This window comes from Alnus glutinosa, chromosome 12 (genome assembly GCF_958979055.1).
Source record: "Alnus glutinosa chromosome 12, dhAlnGlut1.1, whole genome shotgun sequence".
Taxonomy (NCBI): domain Eukaryota; kingdom Viridiplantae; phylum Streptophyta; class Magnoliopsida; order Fagales; family Betulaceae; genus Alnus; species Alnus glutinosa.
Genome location: NC_084897.1, coordinates 19,918,274 through 19,938,996, shown reverse-complemented (window position 1 = coordinate 19,938,996; position 20,723 = coordinate 19,918,274). Strand labels below are relative to the sequence as shown.

Below are 20,723 nucleotides of genomic sequence, written 5' to 3'. Positions count from 1 at the left end.
CTTATTCGTTTGCCTAAGGGAATTGAACCCCGGTCTTATTCGTATGCCTAAGGGAATTGAACCTCAGTCTTGTTCGTGTCATGCTTAATGCTCATGCTCAAGTACTATACATTTAATTTCATGGACTCACCTTTAACTCATGCTTTATTCATAAGACATAAACAGTTCAACATATCATTTTCTCAAACAATTTGCATAACTTAAGTTTCCAACTGCAGCAGACTATAAAACACTTCAAATCAAATCTCAATACGTCAAACATATTTCATACTCATATCTTAAATCATCTTAAATCACATAACCATTATTGTCATATTTCAACATAATTAAAACTACTCAAAACATCAAAAACATATAATTAACATATTGTCGGTTCGATATGAAAAACAATTATTTGCATTTCTATAAAATACATAAAAAGTAACTTTTCTCAGTGAGTAGAATACTCACCTTGGCTGCGCGGATTTAATCACTAGGTCTCCTAGACACCACCTTGCAATGTATCACTGTGAAATAACACATTGCACTATTTAGCACTTTAAATAATTAACACTCTAATTAGCACTTGAATTGCTTAGTCTTGTTCTATTTCATCTCATTTTTCATCTGATTCTCTTTTCCTTTTAATCACTCTTTTATTTAGTTTTTATTATTTCATTTATCTTTTCTAGCATTTCTATTTTTTTATATTTGTATTTCTTATTTCATTTTATTCACCTATATTTATTTTTATTTATTTATTTTTTTTTCTATTCTTTTCTTTAGACTTTAAAATAGGGATAATTGCACCGTTGGTCCCTGTGGTATACCATAATTATTTTTCACTCCCTATGGTTTAAAAAGTTCATGGAAGGTCCTCGTGATATGCAATAATTACAAATCGATCCCTGGCGTCAAGTTCTGTTAAAATTATTAACAGATTCCGTTAAATGTTACGTCAGCGACACGTGTCGCCAATAAGATGGCGACACGTGCCCACCATAATAAAAAAATAAAAATTTATTAAAAAAAATAAAAATACTTATTTTTTTAAAAAAAAATTCAAAAAAAAAATCAAAAAAAAATAAAAAACAAAAAAAAAAAAAAAATGCTGAAGGGCCAGGCCACCCCTTTGGGGGTGGCCGGGCCGCCCCCAGCCACTGGTGGTGGCCGCAGGGGTGGCCCGATGGCCACCCCAGGCCACTGGGGGTGGCCGCGCGCCACCTCCAGACAACTCTGGGGTGGCGCGCGGCCACCCCGAGTGGCTGGGGCGGCCAGGCCACCCCCAAAGGGGTGGCCGGCCCCTTCAGCCTTTTTTTTTTTGTTTTTTTATTTTTTTTGAATTTTTATTTTGATTTTTTTTTTAAAAATAAGTATTTTTATTTTTTTAATAATTTTTTATTTTTTTATTACGGTGGACACGTGTCGCCATCTTATTGGCGACACGTGTCGCTGACGTGGCATTTGACGGAATCTGTTAAAAATTTTAACAGAATTTGACGCCAGGGATCGATTTGTAATTATTGCATATCATGAGGACCTCCCATGAACTTTTTAAACCATAGGGAGTGAAAAATAATTATGGTATACCACAGGGACCAACGGTGCAATTATCCCATAAAAATATTTTCTTACATTTTATTTTCTTGGCTACCATTTACTAGTCTATAGGATAAAAATAAAACATTTTGTTTTATTTTACCACACCAAATAGATTTATTTTTATTTAAACCTAATAAACTCATTAAATATTTTCTTGGACATTACAACTACTATTTTTCATCGATCCTCTATTTTGTTTTCTTCTCAATGGCTATCCCACCTTTTTCTACAGTTATCTCCTCTTTGTCAACCATTGATGAGTTCAAATAGTCAAATTCTTTATCTAAAGTTTCTGCTCATTGATAACCACTTCTTCTTTACTATTCCTATCATCAGTAGAATGACACACCAATGATGTGCAGTGTTCTTCACCATCCTCAATGCCCGTTTTGAATCAATGTATATCGTTTCTATTTTAGCCATCAAATCATCAATTTTTCTTATGACTTCAACAAGGTTCTTCTATATCAAATCTTTTTCTCACCAAATCTTCCACTCGACATTTTCTTTTTTGGGTTCACTCATCCTTTTACTTCTTATATCATAAACAAAATCAACATGCCCACAAATATCCATCTTGCGCCATTTTTTTTTTCCTTGGGTTTTCTCATCTTGTGCTGAAGCTATTTCTCTTCCCATACCCATGTGAGTCCCTCTTTGTCAAGATTACATGCCGTACTACCATTATTTCCTCTAATAGCAAATACCATCCACCCAATTCTCTCTTGTTGAAAAAGAAAAGAAAAGAAAAATGTCCAAAGAGGTTGTGTGCCCATAGTTGGCCCAATTCTGGCCATAGTAGCCGTTTCTGGCCAAAGTTGTCGATGTCCAAATTCCGGCCAAAGTAGCCGATGCTGGCCAAAGTCGCCGATATCCAAGTCCCCCGACCATAGTAGTCAATGCCGACCAGAGTCGCCGCAATCCAAGTTTTGGTCATAGAAATTGATGTTCAAATTCAGGCCATAGTAGCCTTTTTTTTTTTCTTTTTTTTTTTTTCTAGCCCTTCGATATTCAAGATCAAACTTCAACGTCTGTGATCTACCGATGGGTTTGCGGGGGCGTATTGAGACAGGAATTACAAGAACTCAAGAGAAGGTCACAAGAGTTACAAGCACTCAAGAGACAAGAGTTACAAGATGATAAAGTAGTTTTATTGTTGTTAATTTAGAAGTAGAGATTTGTAACGTTCAGACTCTTTATCTATAAATAGAATATTGTATACAATCAAATGGATCAAGAAAAGATGTAGCCAAGAAAAGGCTCTGACGTGTGGACATAGGCCATAGGCCGAACCACCTTAATTTTCTCTACCTCTCTTTCTTGTTCTCATCTCTTTCCTAAATTATGTGATGTTACAAAATATATAAAATTCTAGATATATGGTTAAGAAGATTAATTAATGAGATTAGTTAAGGCTCTTACGTACCTCATCATCAACCAAGAAAAGGGGTTGTTTAATGGAGATCCCAAGTTGCCTCTCTCCAAGTATATCTTGAAACCTTAAAAGTTCAGAAGCGAATATCTCAACCTTTGGACACCATCCCACCAACATATCTTTTAGCTTTGGCCATTCTGAAGCATGAACTCCTCGGTAAAACCACTTGAGTCTTGGTAGTAGTACAAGATTCAAGACTGTTACTTAGGGAAAGACAAATCTAGCTATTCGTTGCGTCGCTTCTTCTCTTGCAACAATTTCCTCCAGTTCGTAACAACCAACTATCACAAGTTGCTCCAATTGCGCGAGACATGTAGCCACGGAGGCTGGAAGTAAACTTTTCAAACTCGTACATCCCACAAAACGTACTCTTTGTAGATTTTGAAAGTTGAAAATTGGTTCGGGGTCATTACTCCATACATGCCTCATATTGGGCAGACGATACAAATACAATTCGTTCAACTGAATGGCTGTTATAGCATGCGTTTTTGTAACATTTAGCCCTTGCAGTTCAAACACTTCTTGCAGTGAGCCACAATCACTTACGAAAAGTGTTTCTAGACTTTGAAATCTTGTCAGCGTATTAGATTGAAAGATGTTCACAAAATTGAACATCAATACGCTGGAGCTTGTAAAAGGAATCCACGGCCAAATGAGTGTGCCATAAGATTTTCAAGTTATCCATGTGGGAGATTGACAAATATTCCAAACAAGGGAAGGCAACCTGCAAGGTTTATCACATGTGCTAATTACACACTTATCCGTAAGAAGTCTTTTTTTTTTTTTTTCAAAAAAAAATTATAACAAAAAAAGAGGAGGCTAAAACAGGGAGAACAAGTAAAAAAGATTTACCTCTTCATTGAAGAGAGGTTGCATAGAAGTATGAGGGCTCTCATCTGCATTCATTTCCTCAAGTTCTTTATTACTCGTCATGCCCAAACTAATAGGTTTTGATATGAATGTCTTCAATTTAGGGCAATGGTCTATCACTAAACGCGTCAAGGATGAAAATTTGATATTACTTCTTTTGCAAAATCTTTTTAGAATTGGAAGCTCTTTTAGGATCAGGAATTTGAGCTGAGGTAACAACACCTTAAGAATTATTTCTTCTACTGCTCCTAATTCTTCTGTGACAAGTATCTCTTCCATGATGCTACATTCTCTTATCTCCAATTCTTCCAGTTGAGAAAGGCCCCTTGCTATGGATGACGAGAAGACAAATTTTAATTTATCACAATGTTCAACTTTTACAATTCTCAAGTTACCAAAGGATCTCAAGCTAGGAAGTTGGCCATGACATATTTCTTCCAAGCCCGTCATATTTTTGAGAAGAATTGTCTCCAAGGCAGGAAAGGCAATGGAGATGCTTCAGTTGTTGAAAACCTTCTCTATCGAATTCGTTAAGAACACTCTTAACACCCTTTAACTCATCTAAGTAGAGATTTTCTGTTCTCTTGATCAATAGCATTAATTTAATCCCAACCGTGGATTGGAAGCTTGTATTGAACTTGAGTTTTAATATTCTTGAGGCTTCTCCTTAGTTATCAAGCCAGTCCCATACATCTCCTACCAATATTACATATCTTTCTAACTTCTCAAACAACAGATCTTTTGGCACACTACAAAAAACCTTGCAATTGGACACGTGTCTACAGTAACCGGTACTGTAAACACGCGTCCAATTAGCCACGTGTCTACAGTAACCGGTACTGTAGACACGTGTCCAATTAGCCACGTGTCTTTTTGACATCGTGGCTAACTGTATAAACACCCCAATTGGACGCGTGTATTAAATACACGCGTCCAATTGGACGCGTGTATTTTGCACATGTGTCCATTTTTTTTTTAACAAATATATACTAAAAAAATATATTAAAAATTAAAAAATATATTAAATATTTATTAACCATATTAAATATAGTTAAATATATATTTTGTAACTATATTAAATATATATTAAAAAAAAATCAAGGTATTATCTTATTAACTATATAAATTTGTGAAATTATGGTGTACATAGCACATACACATAAGGTTAGGTTTTTAAGCTATATGCTATATATAAATTCTATACTTGAAGTTTATGTTTTTTAGGTTCCTTATTTATATATATATGGTATACTGATAAGTACATAAACCCTAATTAACCTAATTTACATATTGTACTATATGCATAATTAAACCAAATTTGGTGCTATATATATATATATATATATAATTAAACCAAATAGTTCAAATTAGGGTTTAGTTTTGTAGACCATCTACGTTTAGAAACAAAAAAAAAAAATTTGTAACATAACAAAGTTAAAAAAACCTATAATTAATACTATATATATAGATATGCATGCATGTAAACGGTTTAGGAACTATATATAATATTTACACTTAGGGTTTATAGCTATATATAGTATATACACTTAATTAGGTTTATAGCTATATATATAGTATATACACTTAATTGGGTTTATATCTATATATATAGTACATACACTTAGGGTTAGGATTTATGGCTATATATAGTATATACACTTAGGGTTAGGATTTATAGTTATATATAGTATATATACTTAGAGTTAGGGTTTATCGATATATATAGTATATACACTTAAGATTATGATTTTTTTTTTCAATATATATACTATATAGTACATACACTTAGGGTTATGGTTTATAGCTATATATAGGGTTAGGGTTTATGACTATATATAGTACGTACTCTTAGGATTATAGTTTATAGCTATATATAATATACATACTTAGTGTTAGAGTTTAATTTTAGGGTTAGGGTTTAGTTTTAATTTATAGTTTACGGTTTAGTTTTAGGACTTAGGGTTTAGCAATGTGTACAGTACATACACTTAGAGCTTCATGGGTTTGTATTTGTATTTACGTGAATAAATTATATATATATATATATATATATATATATATATATATAATTATAATATATTTTTTTATTAAAAAAAAACTACAATTGGTATATGTAGTTACGGTTAGAGTTTAATTTTATGGTTAAGTTTTAGTTTTTATTTAGGTTTTAATATAGTATATATACTTAGTGTTAGAGTTTAATTTTAGGGTTAGGGTTTAGTTTTAATTTATAGTTTACGGTTTAGTTTTAGGACTTAGGGTTTAGCAATGTGTACAGTACATACACTTAGAGCTTCATGGGTTTGTATTTGTATTTACGTGAATAAATTATATATATATATATATATATATATATATATATATATATATATATATATAATATTTTATATATAATTATAATATATTTTTTTTATTAAAAAAAATCTACAATTGGAGACGTGTATTGAAATACACGTCTCCAATCAATTGTTTGGCCAGGTGGCGCGCGGGAGAAGTACACGTGTCCAATTGTTTGGCCAGGTCTGCTGCGCGGGACTTCTCCCGTGCACCACCTGGCCAAACAAAGGCCTTAGTTTTTTGAAATATTAGATTTTTTAAATTAATATATTATTTTATATAAATATAAATATATATATATATATATATATATATATATATATATATATATATATATATTATAGAAATGAGGAAGCTACCCATTTCTCTCTTACGATCTCTCTCTCTCTCTCTCTCTCTCTCTCTCCGTACGTTGAGCTCAGCCGGCCAGCGACAGCCCGTTCCACGGCCTCGTCGCCTTGTCTCTGGCGTGGTGACCGTTAGCGCACGAGCACCTCTCTCTCTCACCGACTGTCTCTCTCTCTCTCTCTCTCTCTCTCTCTCTCTCTCTCTCTCTCTCTTTCTCTCTCTACTGGGACTACTCTCCGGCAGCTGGGCACGGCCGTGCGTGGATTTGCTCCGATAATGGTCATTTGCTCTCTCTGTTTACCGGTTTCTACATATATACATGTAGATATTTTGCTAACTTTTTTTTCTTCTTTGTTCCTCCAAATATGCAGGTATATATATAAGCAACCCTAAATCCATAGACCTAATTTGGCAGTGAGTATTTTGTCCCTCATTTTTTGTATTTAATTTTTTCTTCTACATGTATATCCGGCCGGGTGATTTTTTCTTCTACATGATTTTTTCTTCTCATTGTTTGGGGTATATACTGGGCAAACAATAGCTAGATCGAGTGATTAATTTTTGTAATAATTTTTTTATTTGTTCTATTTTTTTATTCCAATGTTACTGAATTTTTATACATATAATTTTGTTTTTTCTTTTGTTTTTATGGACTCCTGAATCTCGGTTTTGCTGTTTTTTTTTTTAATATATATATATATTTTTTAACAATGCTGCATGTATTTGGTTAGTACATATTTGATGAAATTTTTGTGTACTCCTTTGTATTTTTGTGTCATTTAGGGTTTTATTTATTTAATTTTTTTTTTTTTGGAAGCCATGTACTTTTACACTATGTTGTTGTGTTTTTATTGTTTTTAATTTTTTTGTTCTAATTGTTGATTGAGAGGTTTTATATATATATTTGGGATAACTACACTTCACCCCCCCTGATTTATCCACGGTGTGGCGATTTACCCCCCAATGTACGAAAATTGGTACATGACCTCCCCGAACTTGCCAACGTGTAACGAAATGGACCTTCCGTCCAGTTGCCCGTTCGTTTGGATGGCAAGTTGGTCACGTGCATTGCATGTGACCATTTAATGATTTTTTCCTTCCAAAAATACCCCCACCCCATCAGCCTGTGTGAAAGCTTCTGCAAACTCTCTCTCTATCTCTCTCACTCTCTCTCTAAACTTGCGAGACAGATTGGATGAGCCGTTGAACCACTAGTTGATGATCACCTGAAGCAGATTGGATGAGCAGCGTGGCTAACGACACAAAATGGCCGGGCATGAGAGTTCTTACGAGCTGGCGAGCGGAACAGAGGCAATTGACCAGGCCTTTACTGCACAGGAACTCCTCCGCGTACATGTTCTCCACCGTCCAATCACCATCATGCAAGAAAACGTGAGTCTCATCACTTGTTTAACTTGCTTTTTCACATGCCGATTCTTTCTTGGATTCTTCCTTGTTTGACTGTGTTTCTGTCGACCATAACCTTGCAAAACCCGCTAACTTGACAAGAGACCACGCGATTAATCTACGGAAAATGATGATTCTGTATGCTCATGATTACACTATTAAATCGATCCATTCATTAGATGAATGAAATGAATGGAAGTGGGGTAGCGTGGAATCAAAAGAAGGTGGGCTCAAATGAAGAACTGACCCTTGAATATATAAATTAAGCACAAGGCCAGTATGCCTCTTACAAATTAATGTGTATATATGGGTTCCGCACGGGGTCCTTTTAGAGTTATTTAATGTAGTTATGTGGGGTTGACTGATAAAGCATGATTGTGAAACCATTATATATTGACTTGCTCATGATTGCCTTTGGAGTCTTTTGAGCGTGGAGGAGCCAGGAGTAGTACTGTGATTATTGAAAAGATGGACGGCCGGTCTCGTTTGGTAACAGTTGACACTAAAAATAATCTGTTTTTCAAAACTCAAAGTAGAACCGATCGAAAACAAATAGTTTTGAAAACCAGAGATGTCGACAAAACCAGATGCTGCTGGTGCTCTCTCTCTCTGGCCGGGCATGAGAGTTCTTACGAGCTGGCGAGCGCGAAGAGGCTAAAGAGATTTCTGAGCTAAGATTGAAACCATTGCGGGTGATTGCTAATTAAGCCAAGTAACTTCTGCTTCTTCTTCAGGTCTCGTGTGATTGTCATTGTAGAAGAGAGGAACAGAGGCAACTGAGACCACTCGATCAATGGGAGGAGATGTGGATCATTGAGATCGGTTTGTAGCAGATGTGAGATGATAGACCTAAAAATCACAAAAAATAATCAAATATATAAAAGTTTTGTTCGTGATAAAGACATGCAGTTCATGGGTGTTTATTTGTTTCTCAACTTTCTTTGAATATTCATGAAGGAGAGAGCCACCTGCGCGCGGGTTGGGAAGCCATGCAAAATGAAGAATGACAAAATATTCCCTACGCACTACTACCTCAATAACGTGAATTTCCCTCTTCAGTGCGGCGGCCCTCCAAGGCATGGTGCGTAAATGTGAAGAAACTGGACCGCCTGGGCAATTTGCATGCATTTGGGCCACGTCGGCGATGTGGCGGAAACGTGAAGCAAGTCGTGGAGAGTATGAACTACTCCAGAGTATGAACTACATCATCGCATGACTTTTTTTTTTTTTTTTTTTTTCTTTTTTTTCTTTTTATTTTTAATGCATGTGCGGGAATGAAAGCTGTGGGTGACAAGGGTATTTTTGGAAGGGAAAATTCATTAAATGGTCACATGCAATGCACGTGACCGACTTGCCATCCAAACGAACGGGCGACTGGATGGAAGGTCCATTTCGTTACACGTTGGCAAGTTCGAGGAGGTCATGTACCAATTTTCGTACATTGGGGGGTAAATCGCCACATCGTGGAATAAATCAGGGGGGTGAAATGTAGTTATCCCTATATATTTTAATGTGTTATTATGAATTCAGGAGTTTTTTTTGTTAGTTGAAAAAAAATCAAACAATATTGGATATTAGTTTAGCGTTATAAACCAACAATGACACTTTTGAAAATGATAAATGGAAACAAAAAAAACAAAAAAAATTATTGGTTTGAATAAGGAAGAAAAACAATTAAATTGACCGTCTACTTTTTAAGAAATACCTAAACTGTAACCCTAAACTTTAAATCATAAAATCATAACTGTAAAACCAACACAAACCCTTAAAAAAAATCAAAAACTTTAAACCCTAAACCCTAAACCCTAAAAAACTAAAACCCTAAACCCTTAAAAAAAAAATAAAAAATCCTACACTTTCTAAAAGACAAACCCTAACCCTAAACCCTAACAAACCCTAAACCCTAAACCCTAAACCCTTAAGAAAACAAAAAATTCCTACACTTTCTAAAAAAAAACTATAACCCTAAACCCTAACCCTAAACGCTTTACCAAAAAAAAAAATCCTACACTTTCTTAAAAAAAAATCCTAACCCTAAACCCTAAACCTTAACAAACCCTAAACCCTAAACCCTTAACCCTAAGCGACAGTTTGAGGTCTTCATGTCCTACATGGGAGTATCAGCACCATGTCTTGGTACTCAGTCTTCACCTGCACACGTAGGTAGTACGTCGTCTGTTAGTAGTGCATCTGCAGGTATGATTTATATTGTGTATAGGACAAAATTAATTTCAATTTGTTTTCATTACCCCTTTAATTTTGCAAGTAATATTGTATACTTTAATTGTCTATATTATTTGCAGGTAATTCGACAACGGTTGGTACGTTGTCGCCTGTTGGACGACGGCTGAGCCAGCACTCCATTGTCGCTACACCTTCGCCCGCCCGCTACACCATTCCTTGCGCAACAATCGCCGGTTGGCGAGAACACGCCTGAGACGGTACCTCGTGCTTCGCAGGGACGCCCTTCAGATTTGTAGATATTTTGTGTAATTATTTTTTGTTCATAAATATTTGCGTAGTTAACGAATACGTTATTAATTATTGGTTTGTGTAATATGATTTTGTACTATTTTTGGGTAAAATAAATATTGCGTTATTTGTGGTCGGAAGTAAGAAAATTTGAAAAAAAAAAATTAATTAACCCAAATAAATTTTAAAAGACAATAACAAAATTAAATTGAAAAAAAATTCCAAATTGAATTTTTTATTTAAATAAATTTTTTATTTAATTATTTAATTGTATTTTTAATTTAATTTAAAAATACAATTAAATAATTAAATAAAAAATTTATTTAAATAAAAAATTCAATTTGGAATTTTTTTTTTTTTAAAAAAAAAAAAAACGGTTTGACACGTGTATGGAAATACACGTGTCTGGCAGTTTGACACGTGTATTGAAATACACGTGCCTAACCGTCGGACACGTGTATCCAAATACACGTGTCAAACGGTTTGACACGTGTATTTTAATACATGTGTCTGACAGTTTGACACGAATATTTCAAGACACGTGTCAAACTGACAGACACGTGTATTAAAATACACGTGTCAAACCGTTTGACACGTGTATTTGGATACACGTGTTAAATCTGACACGTGTATACCAATACACGTGTCAAAATGTGCAGTTAGTGACTTCCACATCTGACACGCGTCTCACGCTTGTCAAAATGCACGTGGCAACCTGTTTGACACGTGTACAGTGTCGTACATGTGTCAAAATGCACGTGGCAATATGAACCTATTTTTGTAGTGGCAGATTGTTGGCATCTGGAATATGTATCTCTAAAGTGGTCAAATGCGACAAATTCTTTAGCTCAGCAAGGCTAGCATTGTTGAGTCCTTCAGCCTCCCATAGAACAAAACTGTTTCCTATATACAACTCTTCTAATGCGACCAAGCTTGATAAGACATTAGGTGGAATCACTTCAAGTTTGGAACAATGGCTCAAATCCAACAATCGCAAACGAGTCAACAATCTTATTTCTCTTGGCAATTGCAAAATGTGGGATTTAAGAAGGCTAAGAATTGCTAAATTTTTGAGCTCTCCAATTACAACTATGTCTCCCAACACACATTGATCCAGGCACAACGTTTGCAGGTTTCTAAGGACCAAGTGATGAAGGAAGTGATGAAAGTTGCATTTGGGTGAAATCCAAAACTTTGAGCCTCCCCATCCCTTGAAAGAAATTGTATGGGATTTGCAAAGAATGATCTCCACCACACAAATACAAGAATCTCAATTCTGGACATTCCATTTTGTTAGGAAGTTCATGGATATCTCCACTGCGAACAGAGAATGCCTTGCAATCCACATCTGCCCATTCTTTTAGCCCACCATCAGCTCTCACCACAAACATATTATGATCCCTTGACGCTATTAAAGTAGCATCACGAACAACGTCATGCATACATAAACTTTTAGAGCTATATTGTAGCAACAGACAACAATTTTTCAGAATACGAAGTGATGTATATGTTAGAAATAATATAAACAATTACTTAAACTAACATGCACAGCGGAAAACAAATATGACAGGATTCAGGCTTACCTCTAGCCATATTTGCTTAAGCTTTTCCACGATCCATCTGAAGAACAAGAAAAGATTATTTGAGGGATCTTCTAACCTATGCCTATGACTGTATTGCCGTACTGATGGTGTACACAGGCTATTAATTTATAGGCTAGGTCAGGGACCCTCAAATATGGTAAATACCGTATTGTTCCTCCCATCAAGGAAACAATATTATTAATTGATTTTAAATCAATTAAAACGATTCCATTACGGTAATTTAATTAATTAAATTACCTAACCGTAATACGGTATATACTATTTATTTATTAAATATTAATAAATACTTCTTTATGTGGCATATAGGCCATATATGGAGATAATATCTTACATTCTCTCACTTGGCCTTTATGGCACATAACCTTATGGTATTAGGTTTCTTAGTTTGGCCAATCACTTATGGAATCCTCCCACTCAAATAAGAAATGTTTCACACGAATCATGGTGGTAAAACCATTATAAAATTAGGTCGTCCCTTCCATGTATCACAATGTAAAACACTCCTTACATGAGTACCTTATGGATAATCAAGCTTTATGAATGAACTTCCTATAAGTCATTCGGGTCCAACTTTATTTATCCTCATGGACAAAATAACAAATGTGCACAAAATCTTTATTATAATAACTTTATGTCTATAGACCAAAAAGAGACAAACCAAGCAAAAATTGAATTAATGAGTTTCATATACTCCGCATGACTTTATTCTTTCTTTACCGGTAAACTTTAAGTCATGGGATCCGTAATCATTAATTTAGTACTTATATGCTCAATAGACCCTTTATGTCTCTTAATGTTATCTCTCATACTGAGATACTTGATGTCGATTTACTTCTGCTTCTACTCTTTATTCTTATAAAAGAAGATTATAGTAGAATTACTGTAGAGTATCTTTATGGTCTAACTGAAAAATCGACAATATTGAGACTTTCAACAAAATGTCTCATCCATCATGTCTGTGTACTAAATTCATAGCACGCTAGAATTTTAGCTTTCTTGGTAGACATAGCAACCATAGTCTGCATACTGCATCTTTAAGATATATCTCTCAATAAAAAGATATATACCCTAAAGTAGACTTTCTACTATCTACACAATCAGCAAAACTCAAATCTGAACAACTAACCACCTTCAAATGAAAGTGTATCCTTAGGTTAAGTTGTACTTCTTGGTTCCTTGCATATACCGCAAGACTTTATTTGCAGCACTTTATTGACCCAATATACTTATTGTCAGTCATATGGTTATGTATAATGCAGACGCTTAAAACTTTTCATCTGCCCTTATTCCAATACCTTTTGGGACATTAATCTATATTTAATTGGTCCCTCTTAATTGCTACTGAAGGTGTAAATCCTTCATTCTAAATTTTTCCAAAACTTTTTCAATGTAGGCCTTCCGAGACAATGTTAATATTCTTTATGTCTCTGTGAATCTCTATGTCAAAAGACATAAGAGATTTCACCCAAATCCTTCATTTCAAAGTTTTTGTGAAATGAACTTTATGTAGCAAACCTAAATCGGCACTTGTAAAAATAATATCCACATATAGGACCAGAAAGATTATTGTACTCCCACTGACCTTAAGGTATATAGACTAATTAACAAGGTTTTCAATAACCAATAAAACAATAACCTTGTAAAAAGTATATTACCAGTGAGAGATCTATCACAACCCATAAATAGAATTTTTTTAATTTGCAAGCTTTCTGACTGTTATTTATAAAACCTTTTGATTGTTTCATGTAAACCTCATCTTTAAGATCCTCATTCAGAAAAGTTGTTTTCGCATCCACTTGATGCAGCTCTAGGTCAAAATGAGCTACTAATGCTATGACTATCTTGATGAACCATTCTTAAACACTGGAGAGAATGTTCCATGATAATCAATGCATTTCTTATGAGTAAAACCATTGGCTACGAGTCTAGCTTGACTTTTGAGCAATAGATTTACCTCTTACTTCATGGCACTGAATCTCAATGTGGAGTTTTCTCCACTCATAGCATGTGAAAACAATTTTGGATCATCTTTATGTCCAATGTCAACATCAGACTCTGGGAGATATACAACATGATCACTAAGAATTGTTGATCTCCTTATTCTATAGGATTTTCTTAATTCTACTTCCTCTGCATTTCGCAATGGGAGAATAGATTTTGAACCTGTTCTGTAAGAGTTGGTTGTTCTAGAAGTGATTGTGGCTTAGGATAATCAATCTGATTTTCCCCGAATACAATCAATCATCCTCTATGAGGAGGAGATTTGGCCAACTCTAGTGCTTCCTCAAATTCCAATTTGTGTGAATGAGCACTCCCACTAGGTTTCGCATCCTCTAGAAATTTTACAATCAACAACTCTAAGCTTATATGAAGGATAATAAAACATTAAAACCCCTTAAAGTTTACTAGATAGCTTATAAAAGATCCGCTGGTTGTCCTTGAATCTAATTTCCTTAGCTGAGGATTATAAATCCCCTCTTTAGCAAGGCAACCCTATATGTGTAAATAATTTAAACTTGGCTTCCATTTATTTCATAAAAGGTGTCTTAAGGACAACCTTAAATAGAATCCCGTTTAACATATACACAACGGTCTTCAAAGCTTTACTCTATGAGGGTAATAACAGTTTAGTATTACTAATCATTTCCCTTTTGTGTATACCTACCTTAATACTCTATGCCTATATTAGATCTTATGATCTTCATATTGTTTCTCTTCTTCTTCCTTATAGGTATTGAAAGCATTCAATACCCCAGCTTTAATATAGAGATACATAAACTTTATATGGTCATTACTAAAAGAGATAAAAATATCTCTGACCATTTAGGCAATGAGTATGAAAAGGTCAACACCTTTCAATGTACATGATCTCAAGAATCTCAAAAGGCTCTCGTTGGCACATCTAATGGTCTTGTTGGTATGCTTTCCCTTATGCAGTCCACACAAGCACCAAAGTCAGTAAATTACCGACTTTTATTTTCTGTATGGAGATATATTTCAATCTCCAAAGCCATAACAAGAGTATTTTTAAATTCTCAAAGACTCTACTTTACGTCAACATCAGTATGCAGAAATAAACAAATAATTTTGTTTCAAAAATTGGGATGTAGGTCAATTTTAAATTGACTTTAATTAAACCCCAACCAATATTCCACCAAAAAATAAGAAAAATTTCAAGTTTAAAATAAAATTGAAATTTTTAACAAGCCAAACTAGAAAATAAATTTCTAAGAGATTATGGAATATAAATCATTTTAAAGGTAAAAAAATATAACTGAATTTCAAAATTAACCTATAGATCCCAACAACCTCAAATTATGAACACGTGTTATTCATTTTAAAAGGACTCTGCATTTGTGTTGACAACGTGGATTGTTAAATCATAATCAATCCACAACATATTTGAATGAGTCACTAAAAGAGATTCACGACATACTAGATATATGAGATTATCTTTTTTTTTTTAAGTCATTTCTTATACTTCATGCAATCTTTCTTTATATGCCCTTAATTTTCCTTATTGCATGAGAAATAGGTATCTTGATTGCCATAATACTTTATTGGCACCTTATTCTCATGCTTTAAGTGTTGGACATGATTGCATTTATCGGTCATTCCCTTGACATGAGTAACCATGTGAACCCTTTATGAATTCTCTCATATCCTTGAACACACATGGTTAGAAATTCACTTACTAACCATTTATCCTTATGTGTGTTAAAAGATAAAATTCTACACTTAGAAGAGAGAATTCAAAAAATGAAATAGACAACAATGACTCAAAAAATCTCAATCTTTAGGGACTTAAGCTAAGCTATAATATCCTTCATTCCCATAATGAGATTATAAACACTTTAAAAACTGTAAAAGGTTTGTCTTTAAAGCTTTTTCTATTAGGGTGCTGACCAAGTTTTGTTTGAATTTACTAAATGTTCATAAACAACCTTTATAAAACTTTGGCTCTAAAACATTCAGGAATAAATCCCTGATGACTTTAGTGACATGAGATTTCATGAACATCTAACTTAAGTGATTAAATCACTCCCACCGTTCATGCTTAATAATCTCACGTGGCGTACTTAATTCCGCGGGAGTAGGTGGTTTGTCCACACGGAGCACCAAATTTTTAACACCCCAAATGAAAAAGCATATTAATATTTTTCAGTCAGAAAAAATATTACCTTAAAGTATTAGAATATAAAACTACCAAAAGTAGAGTAATACGAATAGCTGCAATGACCAAGAATATAAAAACTTTAATGCTATGAATTATCTTTATTTTAAATTAGCCAATGCCAATTTAAATAGTAAATTTCAACCTACCTGTGGGCAAAGGTTGCATCACGTATGAAATTTACTCTTTATTAATAAGACTAAAGCAAATTTAAATATTAATAAATAAAATTCTCCGTACCTGTGGGCAACCGAGAGAAATTTTACTTACAATACTAAATTTGTTATCTTATTCTAATTAAGTCATAAAAATAAAAACTTCCCTGTGGGGATAAGTAATTAAATTTATGAATTAATTACAAGACGATGTTAACTTTATTTTAAATTAGTCAATGCCAATTTAAATAGTAAATTTCAACCTACTTGTGGGCAAATGTTGCATCACGCATGAAATTTACTCTTTATTAATAAGACTAATAAATTTAAATATTGATGAATAAAATTCTTCGTACCTGTGGGCAACCGAGAGAAATTTTACTTTCAATACTAAATTTGTTATCTTATTCTAATTAAGTCATAAAAATAAAAACTTCCCTGTGGGGATAAGTAATTAAATTTATGAATTAATTACAAGACGATGTTAATTTTTCTATATGAAGTTCATGTGAATGATCTTTATGCAATTATTATAAAATCGAGAAGCTGTTGCTCTCCCAAAATCATAATAATCAATCTGCAGTTTATGAACATCTAACAAAATTCTTTATGATGTTCATATGTGTAATCCTGATGTAATTATCATTAAAAAATGGGGATGCTATGGCTCCCCAAAATCATAATGATAATTACGTGTGTGTAATCCTGATGCAATTATCATCCAAATTTGGGATGCTGTGGCTCCCCAAAATCATTATGATAATTGCGACTTCATTAACATCTAACAACTTTATAGATGCCCCCTTAATAGCCCCAGAAATATAACAAACCAATACCTAAATGGGGTAAAGAGCATTTTCCAAGGTGCAACCAGGTGAGTTCCTAGGAAAGTGAGGGGGGTCACTTGGACACACTTAAATCCCAAGACTTTCCTAGCCAGAACTTTTCTAGACATTGCATTCTTGGATATTACTGTAAACACACCAGCGTATATGGTATTGTTAATTATTCTTAGGTCTAGGCATCAAGCAATTTATATTTAAACAATATAAATTTAACAATTAAAAAATATTCCTCAATTTATGTATTAAAGAAACAATAATTTTAATACAGACCAATGCAAATCATAAGAGAAATAAAATTGCAACATGAGGACATAATAAAATACATGGCTCAATGGTTTAGTAAATGGCCTTAGCCCTTTACACTTGGTCAACCCAAGTTCTAAACCCCACATGAGCCTACTATTTTTAATTTTATTTAAAAGCTACTGTAATGGGCTACTATATTGGGTTGGGCTTTTGGGTCACAAGATTCCAAATGGGCTACTGTATTGGGCAATTAGGTCAACCCACTTAATCGGGTCGGGCCTCTGGGTCTATGTATAGTGCTGGCCCAAATTGGGTCAGCCCACTTAAATGGCCCAAAACTACATGGGTTTTAAAAAACCCTACCTGAAAATATATCCAATCCAGAAACCTTAATGGGTTGAAACCCTACCGGGTCACCAACCAACCCAACCCGTAATGTTCCAGATGGGTTGAAAATCCTAAAAATTGGAACCCTAGCCGCCACCCCTTTATGAAAATACCCATATCAAGATTACGGCAACTCAAAAATAGGCAGTATATCACAATACACAGAATAGTGATAATAATAAAAAAAAAAAAAAAATTGCCATATCAAATTTATGAGTTTTCAAACGTATGTGAACAACAAATTTAATTGTATTCACAAAACATCTACTGGATTGAACAAAAATATGTTCACAAAACTATGATTTAACAACCGAACGTGAACAATAAAAACAGACTATGTTCACATAAATTATGGATTCAACAAAAACTTATTGCTAATCAAAATAGCATAGAAGTCGGCTCTGATACCACATGTTAGAAATAATATAAACAATTACTTAAATTAACATGCGCAGCGGAAAACAAATATGACAGGATTCAGGCTTACCTCTAGCCATATTTGCTTAAGCTTTTCCACGATCCATCTGAAGAACAAGAAAAGATTATTTGAGGGATCTTCTAACCTATGCCTATGACTGTATTGCCGTACTGATGGTGTACACAGGCTATTAATTTATAGGCTAGGTCAGGGACCCTCAAATATGGTAAATACCGTATTGTTCCTCCCATCAAGGAAACAATATTATTAATTGATTTTAAATCAATTAAAACGATTCAATTACGGTAATTTAATTAATTAAATTACCTAACCGTAATACCGTATATACTATTTATTTATTAAATATTAATAAATACTTCTTTATGTGGCATATAGGCCATATATGGAGATAATATCTTACAGTATATCGTCTGTTTCTTGCATCTTCCATTGTATTAATACCATCAAATAAACCCCAACCATAACAATATCTCAACAAGTCCCTCTCAAAAATGTAGTAACCCGTTTGAGCACAAAGCAAAAAGACGTCTAGGGCCTCCTTATTGCTTTATTCAAAATGTTTATAGCTCAGCTCTATAGAAGAATATATAGTTGACTGCATTTCGTTAAGGTGTTTCGGAGTGGGTCTTCTTAGTAGAGTGGGTCTTCTTAGTAGCAGCAATGCATTATTCCATTCAAATAACTCCTTATTTTTTAATGCCTTAGAAACTGTTACAAGTGCAAGAGGCAGACCTGCACAAGCTTTAGCTACCTTAGTTGCTGTGCTTCGCATATTGGGGTCTTTACTAACACAATCGCCCGCCATCTTCTCAAATAAACTCCATGCTTCTTCTTCGGCTAAAACATCAAGTCTAAAATCCTCTTGGGTGCCCATTCCAGAAACTAATACATCTCGATTTCTGGATGTCAGCAATACTTTGCATCCCTTAGAAGGAATTCCTAGAGCCTCCAAATCAAATTTCTTCCATATGTCATCAAGGATAACAAGTATAATATTCTTGTCCTTTTTTTTTGTTAACCTTTCCCGTAGAAAAATTGCTCTTCCAGGTTCAGTCTCCTTATCAAACTTTAGATCTAGCATGTCCGCGATTTCTCCTTGAATTCGTCTAAGGTCTGGGCTCTGGGTCACATTTGCAATTGCTACCTCATCGAATAACTTTTCTTCCATTGCTTGGTTGGCAACTTCTCTTACCAGCGTAGACTTTCCCACACCAGGCATCCCCCACACCCCGATCACATGGATATTATCTTCTCTCAATGCTTCCATAAGTCTGTTCACAGTTGACATTCTTGATTCAGAGGACATGTAATCCGTACAGCTCGTAAACACTATCCCCTGTGGAGCAGGACGGTAAGAAACTCTATCAAAACTCCCATTTTTCAGGACTTCACCAATATCTTTCACTATCTTTGCTGCTTTTTGGCTTAACTGATGCCGCACCTTCAAGTTCAAGCATGCCCCATTAGAACACTTCATCTTTGCTTCTTCTTCACCTTCAAGAACTTTTCTGACCAATTCTGTAATCTCATCCACCTCTTTCAACCACTTATGAACTTCACCTTCAATTTCTTCACCGTTTCTTATAGCAGCATCAATGGAATGTTGCATGCTATCTCTAGCAAGCCGCAACTTCTCCACCTGATTCTTCACACTCCCAATGTTGCTGCTGTAGCGAAATGAGTAACATAGCCACTGTCCAACTGGTGCAACTGTGTACTCAACAATTTTGGCAGCACTCGCAAGAACAATCTCCATTCTTATTTTCAATCTTTTTTTTCCTTCGCCTCCTCCTTTTCCTTTTTTTTTTTGCTATTCTTTTCTTCTTGATTGTTGTGCAAATATGGACAAAGTGAAAACCAAGAAACAACTACAAACTGCAATGAGAATAAATCATAGTTAATTTCTTCATCAGCCCACCAATGGTGAGTCATTCTGAATATTCAAAGTGTGTAAATCAGAAATGGGAGGTGGTAAGATATTTTGTTATTTTTCTATGGAAATCACAACTCATAAACTCAGACAAGATCAAGCTTATTAGTTTGAAATCTAACAATGATCCTGGTAAAGGCCAATGAAAACAAGATTTTGCAGGTGTCTTTTATTTTTTATTCTTGGATGAATGAGTAATTCTTTCAAATATCAACAGTTAGGTACAATGCACTGTAGCTGTTTTTTTTTTTTTTTTTTGTATCAAGACACTCCAGGAAACAAAACAAGCCTCCTGAAAACAAATGACAAAACTATACAATTAGGTGTTTTTTATTTTCATGGCAGGCGTTGCTTTCATCACTGTATTAGTCCTGTTAATTTTTGAGATATCGGCCGTTAAAAGCAATATCAAGTTTATTATATTTTAGTTTTTTTCTCGTTTATTTTATTTTACATCTATATAAACGTTCACGAATATTTATTAACAGCATTT

General features: G+C 34.3%; 1 protein-coding gene across 1 annotated transcript; it reads right to left on the bottom strand.

Annotated features, from left to right (window-relative positions):
- Positions 1-3,599: 3,599 nt before the first annotated feature.
- Positions 3,600-20,318, bottom strand: LOC133852630 (disease resistance protein At4g27190-like). The gene is made up of 5 exons (XM_062289398.1): positions 18,897-20,318; positions 11,820-11,908; positions 11,287-11,719; positions 3,869-3,956; positions 3,600-3,740 (listed from the first exon to the last, which is right to left on the bottom strand). The coding sequence occupies exons 1-5, from the start codon at positions 20,054-20,056 to the stop codon at positions 3,600-3,602; spliced, it is 1,911 nt and encodes a 636-aa protein (XP_062145382.1). The 5' UTR covers positions 20,057-20,318.
- Between the last annotated feature and the right edge of the window lie 405 nt (positions 20,319-20,723).